Source organism: Orcinus orca, chromosome 2 (genome assembly GCF_937001465.1).
Source record: "Orcinus orca chromosome 2, mOrcOrc1.1, whole genome shotgun sequence".
Taxonomy (NCBI): Eukaryota; Metazoa; Chordata; class Mammalia; order Artiodactyla; family Delphinidae; genus Orcinus; species Orcinus orca.
This window is the reverse complement of record NC_064560.1, coordinates 157,391,583-157,411,010: the sequence shown is the minus strand read 5'-3', so window position 1 is coordinate 157,411,010 and position 19,428 is coordinate 157,391,583. Positions and strand designations below refer to the sequence as shown.

General features: G+C 38.3%; 1 protein-coding gene across 7 annotated transcripts in view; it reads right to left on the bottom strand.

Moving 5' to 3' along the window:
* TMEM260 (transmembrane protein 260) overlaps positions 1-19,428 on the bottom strand; it is a 67,161-nt gene that overhangs the window by 6,041 nt on the left and 41,692 nt on the right. For 2 of the 7 annotated variants that reach the window (XM_004279318.3, XM_033404699.2), the window contains 6 exons: positions 18,743-18,914; positions 15,897-16,045; positions 10,303-10,479; positions 8,765-8,818; positions 6,948-7,038; positions 257-2,563 (listed from right to left, as the gene is read on the bottom strand). In XM_004279318.3, coding sequence (XP_004279366.1) covers positions 2,309-2,563; positions 6,948-7,038; positions 8,765-8,818; positions 10,303-10,479; positions 15,897-16,045; positions 18,743-18,914 — 898 coding nt within the window. In that variant the 3' untranslated portion in view covers positions 257-2,308. Of the gene's footprint in view, positions 1-256; positions 2,564-6,947; positions 7,039-8,685; positions 8,819-10,302; positions 10,480-15,896; positions 16,046-18,742; positions 18,915-19,428 lie in introns of those variants that run through there. The other 5 variants (XM_033404697.2, XM_033404703.2, XM_033404702.2 and 2 more) reach the window with 4 other exon arrangements.

Here is a 19,428-nt window from a genome sequence, read left to right as displayed (position 1 = left end):
TATGCAAAGCATATTCAGGCATATATGTAGTACCACATTATAGACACATTTAAAATGCAGATATTTTCAAAAAGAGGCCCTCATTTTCCATTCTTAAGGCCATAAATAGGAAATATTACTCCAACACCAGATGTGTATATAGATGCTGTAATAATATTTACATATTATTCCATATACAATATGTAGGTGTTCAAAACCAATATGATCATCTCACATACGCATGCAATCTCTTTTCTGAAATAATAAAGACAATGCATTTCCAGGGAATGCATATATGAACTTTATTGTACTCTTTTTAAAGAAAAGTGGAAATCATCATCTTATATAATTCTTTCAAATGGATCAACTTAGACAATTTATCAATGCTTCCTTAAATTTTTACACCACACTGCACTCCAACAGGTTTTTGTTTCAAGGTAAACCAGGTTTTTGGTTCTTCCCTGTGGAGAAGTTACTTTCAAGTCAGTGAAAGTTCTTGGCCCATGATTAAAAGTCTTTGCCAATTAGTACTCAACAACTTCAATTCATTTTTTTCTGGTTCAAGATGAGTAGGAGCCTAATAAGGCTGTGATAAAAGGGCAAAAGGCACCGAGAGCCAAAAGCGGATTAATGAGCTCCTCCATTTATTTGTCTTCCTAACAGCTGAACTGTTACAACTATTGACACTCTTCAAAAGGTTCCGCTCTGAACCCCGTCCAGGCACTGCAGGCTCCAATGGACATCTTCAAATCCAGAGAATGGAGGGGCAAGAGCTTCCCCTGTGTGATGCCAAAACCAACAAAGCCCCATGGATCAGGTAATGAAACTTCAGCTTTTCCCCCTTTGAGATTTATTTACTGGCAGCTGACAAGGGGCAAATTCAGCTCGAATTGTGCAGTCAAGGCCCTGTCAAGCTTTTAGAGGCACCCTTGTCTTGAAGCACCTTCATGACTGGCATTTCACTCAAAAGCCCTCGGCACTGGTCCTTAACAGCTTATGACATCACAAAGGACACTCCAGACAGATGCCTACATGGCATCCTGCAGCATTTTAAAAGAGAATTAGTGGTTTTAATTATGGTCGTAGTATGAAAGGGAACCATGCAAGCTCCACAGGAGACCTTTGATCAGACCCTTTTGCTAGTACAATGCCACGGAACTGTGACTATTCCTGGTAAGGGGCCTTTTCTTGCTGAATGACTCACCAGTGATCTTTGAATGCAGACAAGCTTCTAGCCCTCCCTCTTCATTAGTGAGCATTTCTATACAGGGGCCTATATAGTTCTTGGAGTCTAGGAGCTATACAATTGGGGGGAAAAGAATCCCTACAGATTCAGGCCTCTACTTAGGAAGTGCTGAAGGACTCTGAGTGACTTTATTCATTAAAACAGGTTGCTATTAATTAACTGTCATAATAAAATAAAGAACTATTATTTGCATTTCTTACTATGTTCTCTTTAGTAATATGTATAAAAGATGCTTGTAACAGAAATGAATTTACTGAACCACTTCCCCACACCCCCCGAGCCCCTGCCCTTTTTTTTTTTTTTTTTTGGCATTTTGGCAGCAGGACTAATTATTGGGCCCAGATTTATGAGCCCAAATGGAAGTAAAACATGAATATAAAATTAATTAACGAAAGACAAAATCCTTTTTACTTGCCAATCAGTTTAAGCAACTGAAAAAAAAGCAAACAACAATTAGCTTAATTTTTTAGTGATTTCAGAGAATGATCTAAGACAATAAAACCCCAACCTTTTCAAAATACCATTTGGTTGGTATTTAGTTTGAAGTGTGAGATTATGTAACAACCACAGCTACTCAAAAAAACAAAAAAAAAAACCCAACAGTATTCTAACTTGAAGCATAACAAGATTCATTCTTAAAAAAAATGATTTCACTTCTCGAAAACAAAGAATGTTTTTGGTATGGTATTAATGTTTGAAGAATTTAACTTCAATCCCAATCCCAATAAGCAGGGCCCTTAAGATTCATGGTCAATATGTTAAGTATATGAAAACAGTTCATTCTCTTCTAGAATCTAATCAAGCAACTCATTTGGTGAAAGACTGTGGAAGTAGGAAGATTTTTCAAAATATTCTCGCTGAAATGCTAATTCAGTAACACGGGCTAAATAGAATTTGCATAAATAGCACATCTCGGTCTCTAACCGCCCCCCCCCCCCCCCTGCAAACAGTACGGCTGCACCATGTACTTATATCTGGGAGATGACTTAGGCCCCCATTTTTTTATGCTGTTTCTTTTCTTGGATGAAAAACTTTTAGATTTTGGAAGCCAAACGCCAAGCAGGTTTTTCACAGTTTGCTGTCTCAGCCATTTTTCATATTTCTCAGACTTTGCAGTTCTTTTCTTAGGTGTTTTAGAGCAACTGAAATATCGGCCCGCTGTGGATCATTCTGGGCCTTCTGAGTGTAGAGACGGAAGTGTCTGATGGTTTCAGATAACAAGACTTCAGGGTCTGCACCTCTTTCCCGAAGGCGCAGCATCCGTTCACAGGCGATGGCATAGTTCTTATGCCAGTTCACTGGATGTTCCTTTCGTAAATAGACAATCTCCTTATAAAGCTGGAAGACAGCAAAAATGTTGGTATTCCATTGTTATCCCTTGACTTTTTTCAAAAAAACCCACAGAAAACACAGAGAAATTAGCACAAGAAAAAAAAAATCCAACCAGCCTACAGTAAAAATCTAATTGTTGCTAGGCCATGCAGAAAATGCAAGGATGTTACTATAATTATTACAGTAGCAGGAGGCACATGTGCTTCATCTAAAACTGCTTCTGGGGTTTTTTGGATGTTGCAGAGGGAACCTAAGACACACTGTGTCAGGACAAAATGCTGTTCCTCCAGAAAGATGTTCTGAGAAAGGGATTTAGTTCTAATGCATGGAAAGCTATTTACTCAACAGGCAGAAAGGATGAAACTCTAAATTTAGCTATAGGAGAAAAAGATAGCTTTCTTTAGAAAACTGCACGGAAAAAGAACTTGAAGAAATTTAAATTTTGTCCCTCAGTTTTACATAAATTTCTCTCTATATTATAAACAACAGTAATAACAATAGCGACAATAAAACACATCAAACAAATCCAGCATCAAACAGACTGGGCATAATAGAATTTAAGAGACATCCTTAAAGTGAGATATTGAAAATCTTCACAGTGTCCTAAAATTACAATTTTCATAGTTAAAACTTTGCCCACAGGAATTCAGAGTTTTGTTTTTCAATATCAGAGATAGTATTAATTGGATGGGGTTAGAATCTTTAATATTGATTTTTCCAGAGGAAAAACATCAAAATTTAACAAATAAACCAAAAAGTAGATGCAAATCTACAAAACAGAATATTATCCTTGCATATTTGGGAATTTCACAGCCTTCCTGGGGATTATCAAATTGGAGTCAGATCCACAGGCTCTTGAGTTAACCAGTAGCCTCCATGAGAGCACAGGACAAGCAATGATGCTTTCTCCAGGGACAAGGGCTTTCTGAATTAGAACTATACTCATTACATCATCCAGTTGAAAGGGACCCAATTATATTATCTATTTCCCCAACCCCTACTCCAGAGCAGACAAATGCCTACCTAATCTGTTTCAAAACAACATCCCCATGAAAAAGTCCCCAATCCGTATGTGATATGTCATTTTGATATTTAATAACCCTCAGGCCTCAAGCTGCCTTTTAAAGCTATTTTCCCCTTAGTTCTCTTCACTCCATAAAATAGGAGAGTCACCTTGCACTTTCATAGACATCAAAGCTATTAAGTCAGCCTCCTACCCGTTTATTTTCTTGGTAAAATATTCAAAGCTTCTCTACCTTTCCTCATAGTTTTTGGCTTTTTTTTTTCCCTATCCGTTGCTCCTCTTCCCAAGCCTCCCTCTGATGAGGGACATCTGTAAACTGCGTGGCAGGCTGCCCGGAACAAAGTAGGTGCTCAGGAACTGCTCAGGTTCTTTTCTTCCCCAAGTTTTCAAAATCCTGATAAGGTTCTGGAGTGCAAGACAGATGCTAGCACTTCATTTCCCAATGGCTCAAGAGAATAAGAGGCAGCTCATGACCTCCCTGCTTCAGTCTGCAGACATCAGAACAACTACGCTACCCTTTTCTAGAACATCAACTCATTCTGGATGGCCCATTAGGCCACATGTGCTGTATCTTAAGAAGCTAAGAGTCATTTCTCATCATGTGGAATTACATTTCCCCCTCTAGGCGTGTATCACTGTGACATTAGTGTTAGTGGAACGTATTCTGTCTTGGGGGGAAATCTTCAATGTATCAGATGTATTCCTAAAGATAACAAAGATCATTCTTGCTCTCCCACTATACCTGAACTTAATGTCCTGTATAAGCTATTGAGCAGGATAATTTAATAATAACAAAAATATCTTTTATAGCTAACAAGACTGTTCTTGAAAAACCTGTACTAGGGGCTGATTTGTGTTGACCCATGGAGTACTTGGCCTCATTTGTCTTGCAAATGGTGTCACACATCTGGAGACATATGTGAAGGAGATACCTATAGACTGCTACAGACTTGTGTTCACTGAACAGAGTAATGCTTACAGGCCCAAAGGGACAATAAATCCATGAATTAGCTTCAGTGGTGGCCTAACAACTGACCATGGAACAGATCACTGATGAGAATATAAAATATTAGTTAAGTCTCAGATTTCTCCCAACTAAATACTACTTGTTTTTCACAGAATTATACAGGGTATTAGAGATGAACCGGATATGACCAGGATATGAGAGATAATCTATAAAGTTTACAGTCCACTTTTTTTTTTAAAGAAAAAATAGAGGTCTGGAAAGGTTAACTGGCTCACAGTTGACAGTGAATGGTGGAGCAGGCCTTGAACCTGGACCTCCTGACTGCCAGACAGAACTCCAGCATGCCGCTTCCTATAACTAGTCCCTGGCTGTCCTTGAGTGGGCACCTAGGAGGTTTCCACCTTTGTCCCTGTGGTTCCGTCGTTACGGACTGTCCGCCCTCCCCCACTTTCTCGCTACCCTGCCCCACATCTGCCTGGCCAGTTCCTTCTGATCTTTCAGGATGACACTGCGGTGACATCTCCTCTAAAAGCCTTCCCTCCCTTCCTCACCAGCCCCTCCCCAGAAGGCTGTACTCATGTGCTGCTCTCTGCTCCCACTGCACCTCTGCAAACCTCTCGTAACTCTCACGACTGAATTAACTGAGGACCTTATCTTCCACCTCTCTCTCTAGCTTGTGCCTCTTTGACAGCAGGGAATATTCCTGATTGTCTCCATCACAGTATTTGGTACAGACTGGGTGCTCCATAAATGCTCCATGAGTGAATGAATAAATGAATAAACAATGGACCAATGAGCACAAAATTGAGGAGTAAAATCTGTCATACTAATTGGACATCATGCAATTTTGAGCACCAAACAAATGCCCTGGCTGAGTAGATCTACAGCAGCCCAGAGACAGCAGAAATACCTCCTCACTTGCTTAGACATACAGCTCCTGGGCTCTGTTCTTATTGGCCTTCGCCAGGATGTCTATTTCCTACACAGCAGGCTCCAAGACTATCTCTGAAGGTGATGAACAGCCCAGTGCTATAAATCTCAGAAAAGCAGGGACTTGTTAACATAGTGCTACAGCAAAGCAAGCCTCTGCTCTGGACTCCCCTTGCCATCACAGAGGACCAGCTAAGCAAGAGCCTCAGTGTGGCTGGATGTGAAGGCTGTTTGGTTTCCTGGGGCCACATCAGAAGACAGAGCCACTCTCCATGACCCTTTATCTCACTCATAAAATCCCAACCAGGGCTTCCCTGGTGGCACAGTGGTTAAGAATCCGCCTGCCAATGCAGGGGACACGGGTTCAAGCCCTGGTTCAGGAAGATCCCACATGCCCCGGAGCAACTAAGCCCGTGTATCACAACTACTAAGCCTGCGCTCTAGAGCCCGCAAGCCACAACCACTGAGCCTGAGTGCCACAGCTACTGAAGCTCGCGCGCCTTAGAGCCCGTGCTCCACAAGAGAAGCCACCACAATGAGAAGCCTGTGCACTGCAACGAAGAGTAGCCCCCGCTCGCCGCAACTAGAGAAAGCCTGTGCACAGCAACGAAGACCCAACGCAGCCAAAAATAAATAAATAAAAATAAATAAATAAAAATTAATTAATTAATTAATTAAAAAAAAAAGAAATCCCAATCAGCCACGGCCCGATCATTTCAAGTGCAGCCAGGGTCATGATTTTGCGTAGAGGGCAACCCATCAGAACTTGTTTCTTTTTTTAAATAAAGCCATCGTATTAGTTTCCTATTGCAGTTGTAACTAATCACCACAAATGTAGTGGCTTAAAACAATATAAATGTATTATCGAATACTTCTAGGGGTCAAAAGTCATAAAAATGAAGGTTTTTGTAAAATCAGCAGGGCTGTGTTCCTTCTGGAGGCTCTGGAATCTATTTCTTTGCCCTTTCCAGCTTCCAGAGGCTGCCTGCACTCCCAAACTTGTGGCCCCTTCCTCTATTTTCCAGGCCGTACGTGTGGCAATCTTTTAAGTCTTTCTCTCTGACCTCTGCTTGCAATGCCACATCTCCTTCTCTGACTCTGACCTTCCTGCCTCCTTCTTCTAAGGACCCTTGTGATTACGTTGGGCCCACCCGGATAATCCAGGATAATCTCCCCACCGCAAGATCCTTAATCACATCTGCAAAGTGCCCTTTGCCATGTAAGGCCATATACTCATAGGTTCTGGAGATTAGGACATGAACTTCTTTCATTAATCTGTGGACCACAGCCATTTACTTTAGATATTATTTGTGATACACATGACTATTTTTCCATTTATACTGCTTTATAATGCCAAATAAAGCTGGAAACAAAAAAGTAAAAACTCTACTGTGATACACCCTTTCTCCATCCCAAACAGCCACCACCCTCCCACCAAATAAATTTATATATGTAAAAGTACAACATACGTCATACGCTTGAGTGTAGAGCTGAGCTTTCACGTTTGAAGGCAAACTTGAAGTTTCTGCCAGGTTAAAGATGAAGAACGCTGTTTTCATCCTGGGAGGGGGAGGGTGTTCATGTCAATTTTACATTCAAAGCTAAATCTGCCAGACTTTTCCATTGATAAGGAACATACAAAACCATTTATTGTATTCTTTTCACTTCTCTCGTATTAATAGTTTACTCTGAACCAACGGTAATCCTCCCCCGCCATCCCAAGACACTGCATTCACACCTAGTGCCAAATCTTAGAAAGAAGCTTATGTTCATCATCCCTACTGTACATCATCTTCCCTCCAGATGTACATTTCATTATGCAAGAGCAGCTAGGAGGCGGAGACTTGCTGAGTTTGTCAGCATATCCCTGAAGGTACCCATCGCGACAGTTCATGCCACGTGTGACCACTTCTTCAAAGATGGCTGGACTCTTTGACCACATGAACTCATCCAAATTGTAGTCAGCACACCAATTAAATCAATACCTGCCTGAATAATGACCTGCTTTCTTCTTTTATGTGATTTCTCCCCCAGCTTTCCCGCATTCAGTCACAGTGAGGAATTGTGGAGACATTCGGTGTATCTTTGATTAGTTCTTCAAAGCAACTATTTGTTCCTATAACTGGGCTGATAACTTGCAATATGCAATTTGCTGACTTTTTCAAAAACACTACTGCAAAAACTGTACGTTTTTTGTAATTGTTTTTTTGTCAAGAACCATTTCTTAGCAATTTTTTTTTTAATGTGGACCACTTTCAAAGTCTTTATTGCATCTGTCACAACTTTGCCCCTGCTTTATGCTTTGGCCCTTTGGCCACGAGGCATGCGGGATCCCAGCTCCCCAAACCAGGGATCGAACCCGCACCCCCCGCACCAGAAGGCAAAGCCCCAGCCACTGGACCGCCAGGGAAGTCCCTCTTGACAATTTTTAAAAAAAACTTCTTTAAATGTATGTAAGCCCTTTACACCCTAACTCAATTCTTGGTGCGAAGCACAGTCCCTGGCCCAGAGTGGGCATCAATGCATTTTTACTGGAGGAAGCACTTCATACTTGGTACCCCTGTCTGCATCACTTAAGACTTTTACATTAATATTTAGGCCAAAGTCTGTTAGTGTTATATGTTTTGAATATTTTAAAGAGTGACAGGAACCCAGAGAGTCAAGAGCGTCACCATGAAGTGTTTGTTCCACACAGGAACAACAGGAAAGTACAGTATCAAGCACATGAATAGTCAGATCTCTTTGAACATGTCTGTCTGTTCCATTAGACTGAGCTCCGTGAGAGTAGGAACTGTGTCATATTCATATGTGTAGCTTCCATGCCTAGCACAGTGCTTGGTCTCTAGAAAGTTTTCAATAAGTGCTTAAATAATTAACTAGCACATTACACATGGAGACAGGGTTGTAATTATCAACTTCTCCTCAATCAATTACACTCACTTTGGTTTAGTTGAGATAGGAGAGCTTAGGAATTAGGAATGTTCCAGAGTCAGACAGATGTGAGTTTTGGACTCTATTGGTAGAACTATGTGGCCTTGGACAAGTAACCTCTCTACCTCCGGTTTGTTCTTTTGTAAAACGGGGATAATAATAACTTCTTCACAGGTTATCGTGAGGATGAAATGAGATTATGCATGGGTAATGATTAGTACAATGCCTCAAACAAAATAATTGCTCATAAGTATTATTTTTATGATCCCCACGCACCACTACTCCCCAGGTGAAAAGCACCAGAGGCTCTTCTGCTGCATTACAGACTGCAAACACACACGTGTACGTTATTCACCTGGCTTGCCACATCTCTTCATTGGCCACAGATTCCCAGGAAGATGGAGCAAACCTGCAGTTACAAGAAAATGGTAACATGTTTCTGCTAGCTACCTTTAGTGCTGTGGACATGTAATTCTTGTTTTATAATCTTACGTAAGGGCAAATAAAATAGGCTGCATCCTGAAGTACTGATAGAGACCAAAATAACAAACTTATTCTCCTAGAAAAATTTGATCATTAGGAATGTGAGGTTTGGGTAAATGTATTCTTAATCTGCATAATGAGCCCCAGTGCCTCATGGGGGCAAACTAAAGATTAGTGGGAAGAGGCTGGAGGCATTTGGGGAGCCAGCTGTTCCTAAGAACTGTCAGGTGGGCGATGGGGCAGGGCTGAGGCCTGGGTCACTCTATGGACACAGCTAAGAGCCACTGAGCTGTAAAGAGAGGGGACTCCCGGCTTGGGTAAATCATTGCTGGAGCTAGGATGCTGCTCCCAAAACACTGGCTGAACCATTTGCTGATTTTTTTTCACTTAATTAAAATTTCTTTTATTATGTATCTATTTTGACAGAATGGAGGTAATGAGTGATGCCATGTACCGGTACTGTTGTTAGCTGTTTGGAGAATAGGTGATTTTCTAACTTTTCCTCACAATGGTCACAGAGTAATTTTTTTTTGGCCGCACCGTGCAGCTTGTAGGATCTTAGTTCTCTAACCAGGGATTGAACCTGGGCCACGGCAGTGAAAGCGCTGAGTCCTAACCACTTGACTGCCAGGGAATTCCTGTCACAGAGTACTCTGAGGTAGAACTACTTATCCAGCTCTCGCTGGTGCACAGCAATGTGGTCTATTTGCTCATATTGACTCAAAAAACTTTGGTACCATTTGTTCATATGATCTTGACTGTTGTTCTTAAATTATAAGCAATAATTATCTAATCTTTGAATAATTCATAATTTAAAAAATAGGCAATGGAGACACCTATCTTCAGATGGTGACTCATCTTCCATATGGGAGAGAGTCAAGTCTAGGTAGAAATGCTTCCAGGAAGACTAATCATGCCCAAAACGACAGACCAAGGCTGATGACAAACAACTGAAGAAAAAGTTACTCAAATCCCAGGCTTCCCTACAGAGAAGTGATCTGCCATTCTTGAAGGAAAAAAAATACGAGTTTATGCAGGTGGAAACTATCATGGGCAACAGCGTGAGTGCCTTTTAAAGCTCTGTTGCAGTTAATAAATCTCTTCCACTTTTAGGGTCTAAGCTACAGGATGGCGGACCGTGTAGCATTACAACAGCTGGAGGTGGACGGTGGCACATGTTTAACTACTGTGGTGCCCAATCAACCACCACCGCCCTTCCTCCATCTCCAAGCCTGAGGACAAGAAATATATGTTCTCTTTCTCTATTACAATACTCTGTGGGCAGCAAATAACAATATTAACTAGTAATAAAAAAACACAAAGTACATCAAATAACTAAAAGGCATCTCTAAGTTTCTTAGGCACACAAAATGGCTACACACTGATGAAAAGCATAACTGCTCTCCATACCTTCCATAGTCTTCAGTCCAGTTATAGATGTTTCTCGTAAGTTTAATCCACTCCTCAGGGTCGAATACAATCTCCGAAGAAACTAATTTGTCACAAGAACCCCATGGCCAAAGTGAATAGTTCTTTTTCCACGTTGGGTCGCCTTCATGAATTCCTATGCAAACAAATGTTTCTTTTCTATTGAAAACAGAAAAATATGCATTTTTAACTTAAAGTTCTAAATGTTAAAGTATAACTCATGAAGGGTCATTTCTGACTCTTTAAACCTTGGTTACCAATAAACCATTTGTGAACACTTTGGTTTATTTAAATCTCTCCCAAATAGATTGTTTTAAATTTACATTGAGGGACTTCCCTGGTGGTGCAGTGGTTGGGAATCCACCTGCCAATGTAGGGAACACAGGTTCGATCCCTAGTCCGGGAAGATCCCACATGCCGCAGAGCAACTAAGCCCGTGCACCACCACTACTGAGCCTGCGCTCTAGAGCCCGTGAGCCATAACTACTGAGCTCGCATGCCACAACTACTGAAGCCCACGCACCTAGAGCACGTGCTCTGCAACAAGAGAAGCCACCACAATGAGAAGCCCGTGCACCGCAACGAAGAGTAGCCCCCGCTCGCTGCAACTAGAGAAAGCCCGTGCACAGCAACAAAGACCCAATACAGCCAAAAATAAATAAATAAATTTTAAAAGTAAATAAATTTACATTGATATTAGTGTAAAAAATGCTATTTGGGAGGTTGAGGCGAAGCACACAGACATAAATGATAAAACTACCTGTTTGTGACATTGTAAGAAATCACTTGGGGATAAGCACTGTTACAAGGAACGCTTCTGTAGTTCTGTGTCATGTGTAAATATACATATTATTTGATACCTTTAAAATTTTATAGGTGGAAATATGTCTTCATAGTAGTAGTAGTAGTAGTAGTAGTAGTACTACTACTACTACTACTAATCTGTCCTTCCTCAAATTTCCATTGCATTTTATTTTTAATCTCCTTTAACATTATTTTATTGAACTTGTTATCTTCATTTATAAATCTTTCTGGGAAGCCCAGAAGCATCCTGAGGATAGGCTCTCTATCTCTGAATTAATTCGAAATCCCACATAGCACGATGCATAGCTAATACAGAATATTTGCTGAATAAAATTAATTAGATTTGACTAACTATTAGCATCTTCAAATCCTGCAAAAATTCATAATAGAAATGGTTTAAATAAGCTTGGCTCAAAAACATTATAATTGACTGGTTCTATTCCAATTTTTGGTGTATACCTTAACAGCTATTACCAAGCAGAAAAATAAAGGAGCATATTAGGAGCAATTCCTTGAAAGTAAAAACTTCATGAACTTTGAAACAAGACACTTCTGGCTTAAATTTTGGACTTTTTCCACCATGTATTACCTCTATGATTTTGGGGAAATCACTTAATTACCTGTGGCTGGTCTCCTCATCAGTGAAATTGGTATGAACTATCTTTCACAGCTGTTTAAGATTAAATGAGATATCTGACATAAAGTAAAACATAATAGAGTTCTGGTTCTAGGGAAGATGGAGTCATCAATATTCTATTCTGTCTCTCTCACTGCACGCAACTATAATTTCTGAACAAAAGACCTGGAACAACTCTCTGAAGACTCTGAAAAGTAAATGGTAGAAAGAAGATTGAAGGAAGAAAGCAGAGTTCTAAGTTCCACCAAATCCACAGTGAGTTTATCCCTTTTCCCCTTCCAGGATTACCTGGCCTGGACTCAAAGGAAGCCTGAAACCCAAAAGTACATACCAAGTAAGGACAGAAAGAACTCCAAGAAAAGCCCGGCCCCCTCCCTTTTTCCTAGTCCAAAGGGCAGGAAAAGGAACTTGTACGGACTGAGGAGAGCTGAGGAAATCCCCAGGATGTTTTCCCTTCTTTCCTTCCCTGGGCACCGGGCAATACTGTGCCAGCAGCAGCACAGTTACAGCAGTGGCAGCTGGGCAGGTCCCTATAGCTCTGAGGAAGGGGAACACTTCTCACTAATCAGAGGAGCTGTGGTTCCAAAGGTTGGGAGCAAATTCCTATTACTCCTCGACTGGGTGAACTTGAAGACAGATCAAGAGAAATTATACAATTTAAACAAAGAGAAAAAATATTGAGAAAAATGTACAGAGTTTAGGCACCTGTGGGACATTATCAAAAGGTCTAACATTGGTGTCATCAGAATCCCAGAAGGAGAAGAGAAAGAAGGTGGGGCAGAAAAACTACTTAAAGAAATAATGTCAGGAAGCTTCCAAATTTTGTGAAAGACATAATCTTTCAGATTCGAGATACTCAGTAAATCCCAAGGAGGTTAAACTCAAAGAAAGTCATGCCCAGATACATCATAATCGAACTGCTGAAAACTAAAGACAAATAAAAAATCTTGAAAGCAGCCAGAGAAAAACAACACATTTCACACAAGGGAAACAATGATTTGAATAACTGCAGATTTCTCATCAGAAACCATGCATGTCAAAAGGATATAAAATAACATTGTTAAAGTGGTGGGGAAAGAAAAGAACTATCAAGCCAGAATTCCATATCCAGAAATATCCTTCAAAAATGAAGGTGAAATAAAGACATTTTCAGATACAGGAAAACTAAGAGAATTCACTGCTAACAGTCTTGCTCTAAAAGAAATGCTAAAGGACTAATTTCAGATGAAGAGAAATGATACAAGAGGGCAGCTTGGAATATGAGGATTGCAGGAAGAGCAACAGATCTGGTAAATATGTGGACAAATATTTTAGATTATCTTTTCTCTTAGATTTTAAAATATATGTATGAGGGTTGAAAACAAAAATTATCACACGTCTAATATATTTGACAACTCAATCAAAAGTGGGGAGGTTAAAGGCACTTATATGCCACTAAGGTTTCTACAGTTCACCTGAAGTAGTAAGTAGATTGTAAAAAGTTAAGTATGTCTGTATACTGTAATTCCAAGAGCAACCACTGAAAAAATTTACCAAGAGACATAGTAAAAATAATTTAACATGAAATACTAGAAAAAATCAAAGTATCCCAAGAAAGCAGGAAGGGAAACAGTGGAATGAAAAACAGAGAAACAAACAGAAAACAAATAGTAAAATGATAGATGTACATCTAAAACATATCAATATTTACATTAAATGCAAATGATCTGAATACACAATGAAAACATAGACACTGTCAGAATGGATAATAAAACAAGAGCCAAATATGTACTGTCTACAAGAAACCCACTTTAAACGTGACACAGGTGGTTAAAAGCAAAAGGATAAAAAGAGAAATACCATGAAAACACTAATGAAATTAAAACCAACCAAAAACCCAGAAGGATTTTTTTGTAAATATAGAAAAAGGTGCAAATGCAATTCAATGAAGAAAGAATAATGTTTTCAACAAATGATATTCATATGCAAAAAAAGGCCTTTGTTCTAAGCAATACCCTTGCAAAGTTAACTCAAAAGGGGCCATTGATCTGAAATGTAAAACATAAAACTATAAAACGCTTAGAAGAAAACATGAGAGAATCTTTGTGACCTGGTATTAGGCAAAGAGTTCTTAGGTATGAGATCAAAAAGTATGATCTATAAACTAAAAAAATGATAGTTGGATTTCATCAAAATAAAGAAACTTTTATCTGCAAAAGACACTTTGAAGAGAACAAAAAGACTGGGAGAAAATATTTATGAATCACGTATTTGACAAAGGATTTGAATCTAGAATATACACAGAACTCTCACAACTCAATAGTAAAAAAACAAACAATCCAGTAATCCCACTCCTAGGTATGAAAACATATTTACACACAAACATGTACATGAATGTTTATAGCAGCTCTATTCACAAATGCCCCAAACTGGAAACAACCCAAATGTCCTTCAACAGGTGGATGGATAAACTGTAGTACATCCATACAATGGAATACTACTCAGTAACGAAAAGGAATAAACTATTGATATACAACAATAACGTGTATGGATCTCCAAGGCATTATGCTAAGTGAAATATGCTGATGTCAAAAAGTCACATACTTTATGAGTCCATTTATATGACATTCTGGAAAAGTTAAAACTATAGGAACAGAGACTAGATCAGTGGTTGTGAGGGTTAGGGCTTTGGGGACAGTATGATGACACAGGACAGCGAAAGGGAGTTTCTGGGGTCATGGATGTGTTCTGTATCCTAATTGTTCCTACCCACTTGGCAAATTCTTACTTAGCCTTTAAGTCTCCAACATTTTATCCATACCACTATTATCATGCTTGCCAGCTGATACTATAACTTATCAGTTTCATGTTTAAGGTACCACTTGACACCTCTCTGAAAGACTGCGACAGCAGGGATTCACACCCATGCATCTGCAGCTAGTATAGGTCTTGGGACATTTTGAATACCCAATATTTATTAAATAAATACTGCATGAATGCCCCTGGGAAGAATTAATTGCTTCCTCATCCATGCTCCCAGAACACTTGGCTTATACTGTCAATTAAATCATCTATTTAGTAAACACACATTGAACATTTACTGTGTCTCACACTTTACAAGGCTTTGTTAGTATAGAGCTTATGCCATCATATTATGGCCAATTGTATTCATATCTGTGTGTAGATACAACTAGATTGTAGTCTTACTTAAATCTGGAACTGTCTCACTTTATTGCCTAATACAAACTGGTACATAGTAGGTTCAATTAATGTTTATAAGGTTGAATTAAATAAAATTCATCAAAAATGCTGATTTGGAGATGTTAATTGTTAACATTTTATTCCACAATAGAACAATTAAATATTACTCTCACAGCACATTTATACCTATCACCTTCATATTACTTCATGAGCCAGAGTAAACTTCAGGCTCTGAACACCAGAAGTACCACATCATTAGGTTCTTGGTAAGGAATAGTTCAACTTTTACAAAGAATTTCTGAAGTCCCCTTTATAAGAGAATAGAAATTATGAAATAAGTTTTCTTCTTCACGCTCTGGACAATCCCAAGCATTTCACGGACAGGAAAAATGTTCAACACTCTACCACTGAAGGAGTTATTTATTCTTGACCTTAACTATGAATAATTTTATGTTCTCAAGTATAGAATTCACAATTCTCATATGTTATCTCAGCCAACATAACTGTAGGTGTTTTTCTTATTTATAAAAATGGCTTATCCTTTAGAAAAAAATCCTTAAGCTATTTTTATATAGTGATTATTCCTGGAAAACGTTTGCATTAAACTTAAAAGGGGGCCATGGTGTTGATCAGGGGGAAACTATAATTGCTTGCGATCTACCTGCAATGATTTCAAGTAGGCAGGCACATCTCCAATTTCTCTGAATTGTACTAAGATCTTATTTGCTATTCTTGCTAATCTGTCTTTATTTTTCTTTTACCCAGAACAATAACATTTATATCTGCCTGGCCTCATTTATGCACAGATATTCAATTTAATTACAGAGATAATCTCACCGGTGACAGGGAAATAGGTGTAGAAAATTGGTCTTTTGGATGAAGCACAGCTGCTACATAAACAATTTTAGAAAAGCTTAAGATTTTAGAAAAGCTATTATATGAAAAGAGTGCTTACAGTTTATTTACTTCAAGAAAATGATAAAGATTAAATGTGACCATTCCACTAGGTAATATTCCTTCCACAGGATTCCACCGGTTCCCAGGAAATTTGACGCCTGGTAAATGCTTTGCCATCTTGGGTAAATACCACTCATAAGTCATCATCTGCCAGAAAGATAAAATATGGTATCATGCTTTTAATATGTTTCTTTAAAAAGAATCAAGTTTATCAAGGACAATGAAAAGGTTCTAAAATGTGGAGGTACTCATTAAATATAAACATAATTGAAAAGTACATACAAATGCAACTGAGGTATGTGGCACTGACTCTTCTTCTAATGCCTTAGACCTTAGGTTTCATGCCTTCAATTATAACTATCAGCCATCAATAAAAGCAGCACCTAGTTTCACTTACCTCCATGCATTTGCCAGACTACCCAGAATGACCTCCCGCTCTCATGCCTAGAGAGTGTACTGAGCTTTCGGAACCAGCTTAAACACCACTGCTTCTCAGATGCCCTCCCCAGGTCCCATGCTCTTATAGCACTTTGTACCTACCTCAGTTATAGCTCTTAGCCTATTCCTCACTAGACTGCAAGCTCCTACATGAAAAGGGCTGTTTTCATCTCACTGCCTCTGCGCCTATCACATTGCCTGGCACAGAATACTTCCCAAACTATGTTTGCTGGACCTGAAAAGTCTTTCTGATGGCCAGACTAGACAACCTAGGCAAAATACAGAGACGTGTCATTACTCTGTTCTTTCATTCGTTCATTCATTCAAAAAACAAGTATTGCTCACCTATAATGAAGAAGATATCAATCCCTGCCCTTGAGAAGCTCAATTATATGATAACCTAGGCCTCAAAATTAAAAACCCTTTGGCTAAATTATCTGAATTTATTAGTAGCTCCAAATTAATTACATAGTCTTTTGATTAAAATAAATCATTAGTATCAAAATTTTTTTCTTAATTCTATACTTAATATATACTTCATTCTATACTTTTATATGTACAGATTTCTTTTTTTTTTAAAGAAAAGACTCCTATTTACACCTTCAAAGCTTCATTAAGTTTGGATATCATCGTTTGAGCAATTATGCTTATGTTTTACTTGTCTATACAAACCATTTAACTAGAAGTGACAAATTAATTTTAATCTAAGTGTACATTGTAAATACTCAAAAAATACTTATTGAATTAGTTTATTACCCAATAGTTTCAGTTCTTGGGTATAGTAACATTAACTACCCACTGTGTGCTATGGCCTTACTCTTTCTAATTTAATTCTCATAATAACCTTATTATGTGAGAATAATTAAGTTATATCAGACACTGTTGATTGCCCACTCAACAGCCAATCCTTTCCAACTAACACAATCCTGGTTTTAATCAGGTAGTTCTAGTCATTCTCCTTAGCTAGTGAGTAGTTTAGGAGTGGTCAAGTGACCCAATACTGGTTAGTGGGGCCCAAGTAGAGGTCTGCTGGGGGCATCTGGGGTACATGTTACTCCCAATACAGAGAGAGAGAGAGACCCCAGGAGATGCACTTTGCATGTGATGTTTGGAACCAGGCATCCATCAGTTCAAGAGACCTGCAGAAAAGCTGCCCCAGAACACTGTCATCATGGAACTGCTTGTATTATCAATCCTAAAACCTCCTCTCTCCAGACTACTTGTCTTATGAGATTAAAAACTCCATAGTTTCAGCTGCTCTTTAGTCAGGGATTTTGTTCCTTACATTCAGAAGCATCCTAACTTACTTATCTAATGATCATTTCCATTTTATAGATAAGGAAACAGAAGCTCTGAGAGGAAAAATCAATAGACCCAAGTCACACATCCAAGGAAGTGAGAGGATGAGGACTTGAATTTGGGTGTAATTAACTTTGAAATCCAAGCTTCTCAATCATAGCAGCTGTCATCCCAAATAGTATTTAAAATCATATTATGATACCATATTTTCAACAAATGATCTAGCTTTGGTCAGACGCTAGACTGAAGATCAAATTAATCATTTGTGTACATGATATAAATGCAAACTCCTTCTAAAAATATGTGTAATTTTCAAATTTCCCTATATTTTCAAATCTGTTTATAGTGTTCTCAAAAAATTTTAATTATTCATTAATTGAATGAAATTTATTAAGTAAGTATTGTGCCTAATAGTTTGCTCAAACTAAATGTATTTTTTCAAGGTTAAGAATTTCTCTTTTCCTGACAACCATTCTAAAAACACCAGAGAAAGATTTGTTCCCTTTAACTATTTATGGCTTAAACAATAAACCCTATAGTTTACATGTATTTTTTTCAGTTCAAGAAGATTGTTTTAATAGACCTTGAAATTTTCACAAGTCCTCTCCAAAAATACTTTTGTCTTAAGATCAACAAAATTTACAAATAAATTCTATAGCAGAATTGTGGTTAATAATTTCTATTTTGCATGAAATGTATACCAACCTGCAGTATGACTTATTTTATAGTCAGCCTAATTTAATTTAATCCCTGGATCACTGGGAAGTGTTAATTTGAATGGCTGAGTTAGCTGGATGTAAAAGAACAATTTAAAAATAAATTTACAACACAACATTGTCATGGTCTGTCACGTGAACTACAGACCTAGGATGCTGTTTGAATCTAATATGAAACACATTAATTCTTAGAACATTCAGTTTAAAAAGGAAAGAAGCAACTCATGACTTTTCCTATTAGTTAAAATAAATAAAAGAATGTGATATATATTTTACCTAAGAGTGATCATAGAAACTGTACCCAATGTTTAAAAAAAATAGTTTTTTAAAAAACATATGTTTTAAAATGATGGCTACTACTATATTCTAAGTGTATCTTTCATATACTTACTTCCTGATCCACTAATGAAATATCTGGCCTCAGTCCCTCACAATAATGCATGTAACGGAGAGAATTCCCTGGCAGATCTCCTCTGAGTAAGATAATTGCATCATGAGGCATAGAGGCTAGAAGATTCTTTGCAAACTTATCGATCACATAGTTGGTCCTTTGGTCACAAATGCTAAATAAAAGGATTACAAAATATTAAAATAGCAACACATTATTTTAGTTTTAATAAGACTGGGCTTATTTCCTGCTCCATTCCTTTCCCATCACACAATCTACATTTAGTGCTTTAAAATATTCTAACATATCTTCTAAGACGATGCATATATTTGAAAAGGGAACACTATTAACTGGGGAAAAAAAAGAAGGAACTAATTGTGCAATTGAGAAAAATCAGCATACTGCTTTAATTCTGGAATTCATTATCATTTCCATAAAAAAGGGAATCAGTTAGTGGTCAATAATAAGTACTTTTTTTCTAAAAGCATATCCAATTTCACTAAAAAGAAGTAAGGTTTCTGATTCCACTTGGAGTTTAAGGTAATTTCATGTTAATTCCATTTAGCTCAAAGGAATTTTCAGAAATGCAAAAGGAAATCTGCCAGTTTCTGGCATAAATTTGCACGTTTGTCTGACTCTCTTGCACATAGAGGTTGATCCTTTCCACCACTTCCCTGGACCAAAGACTC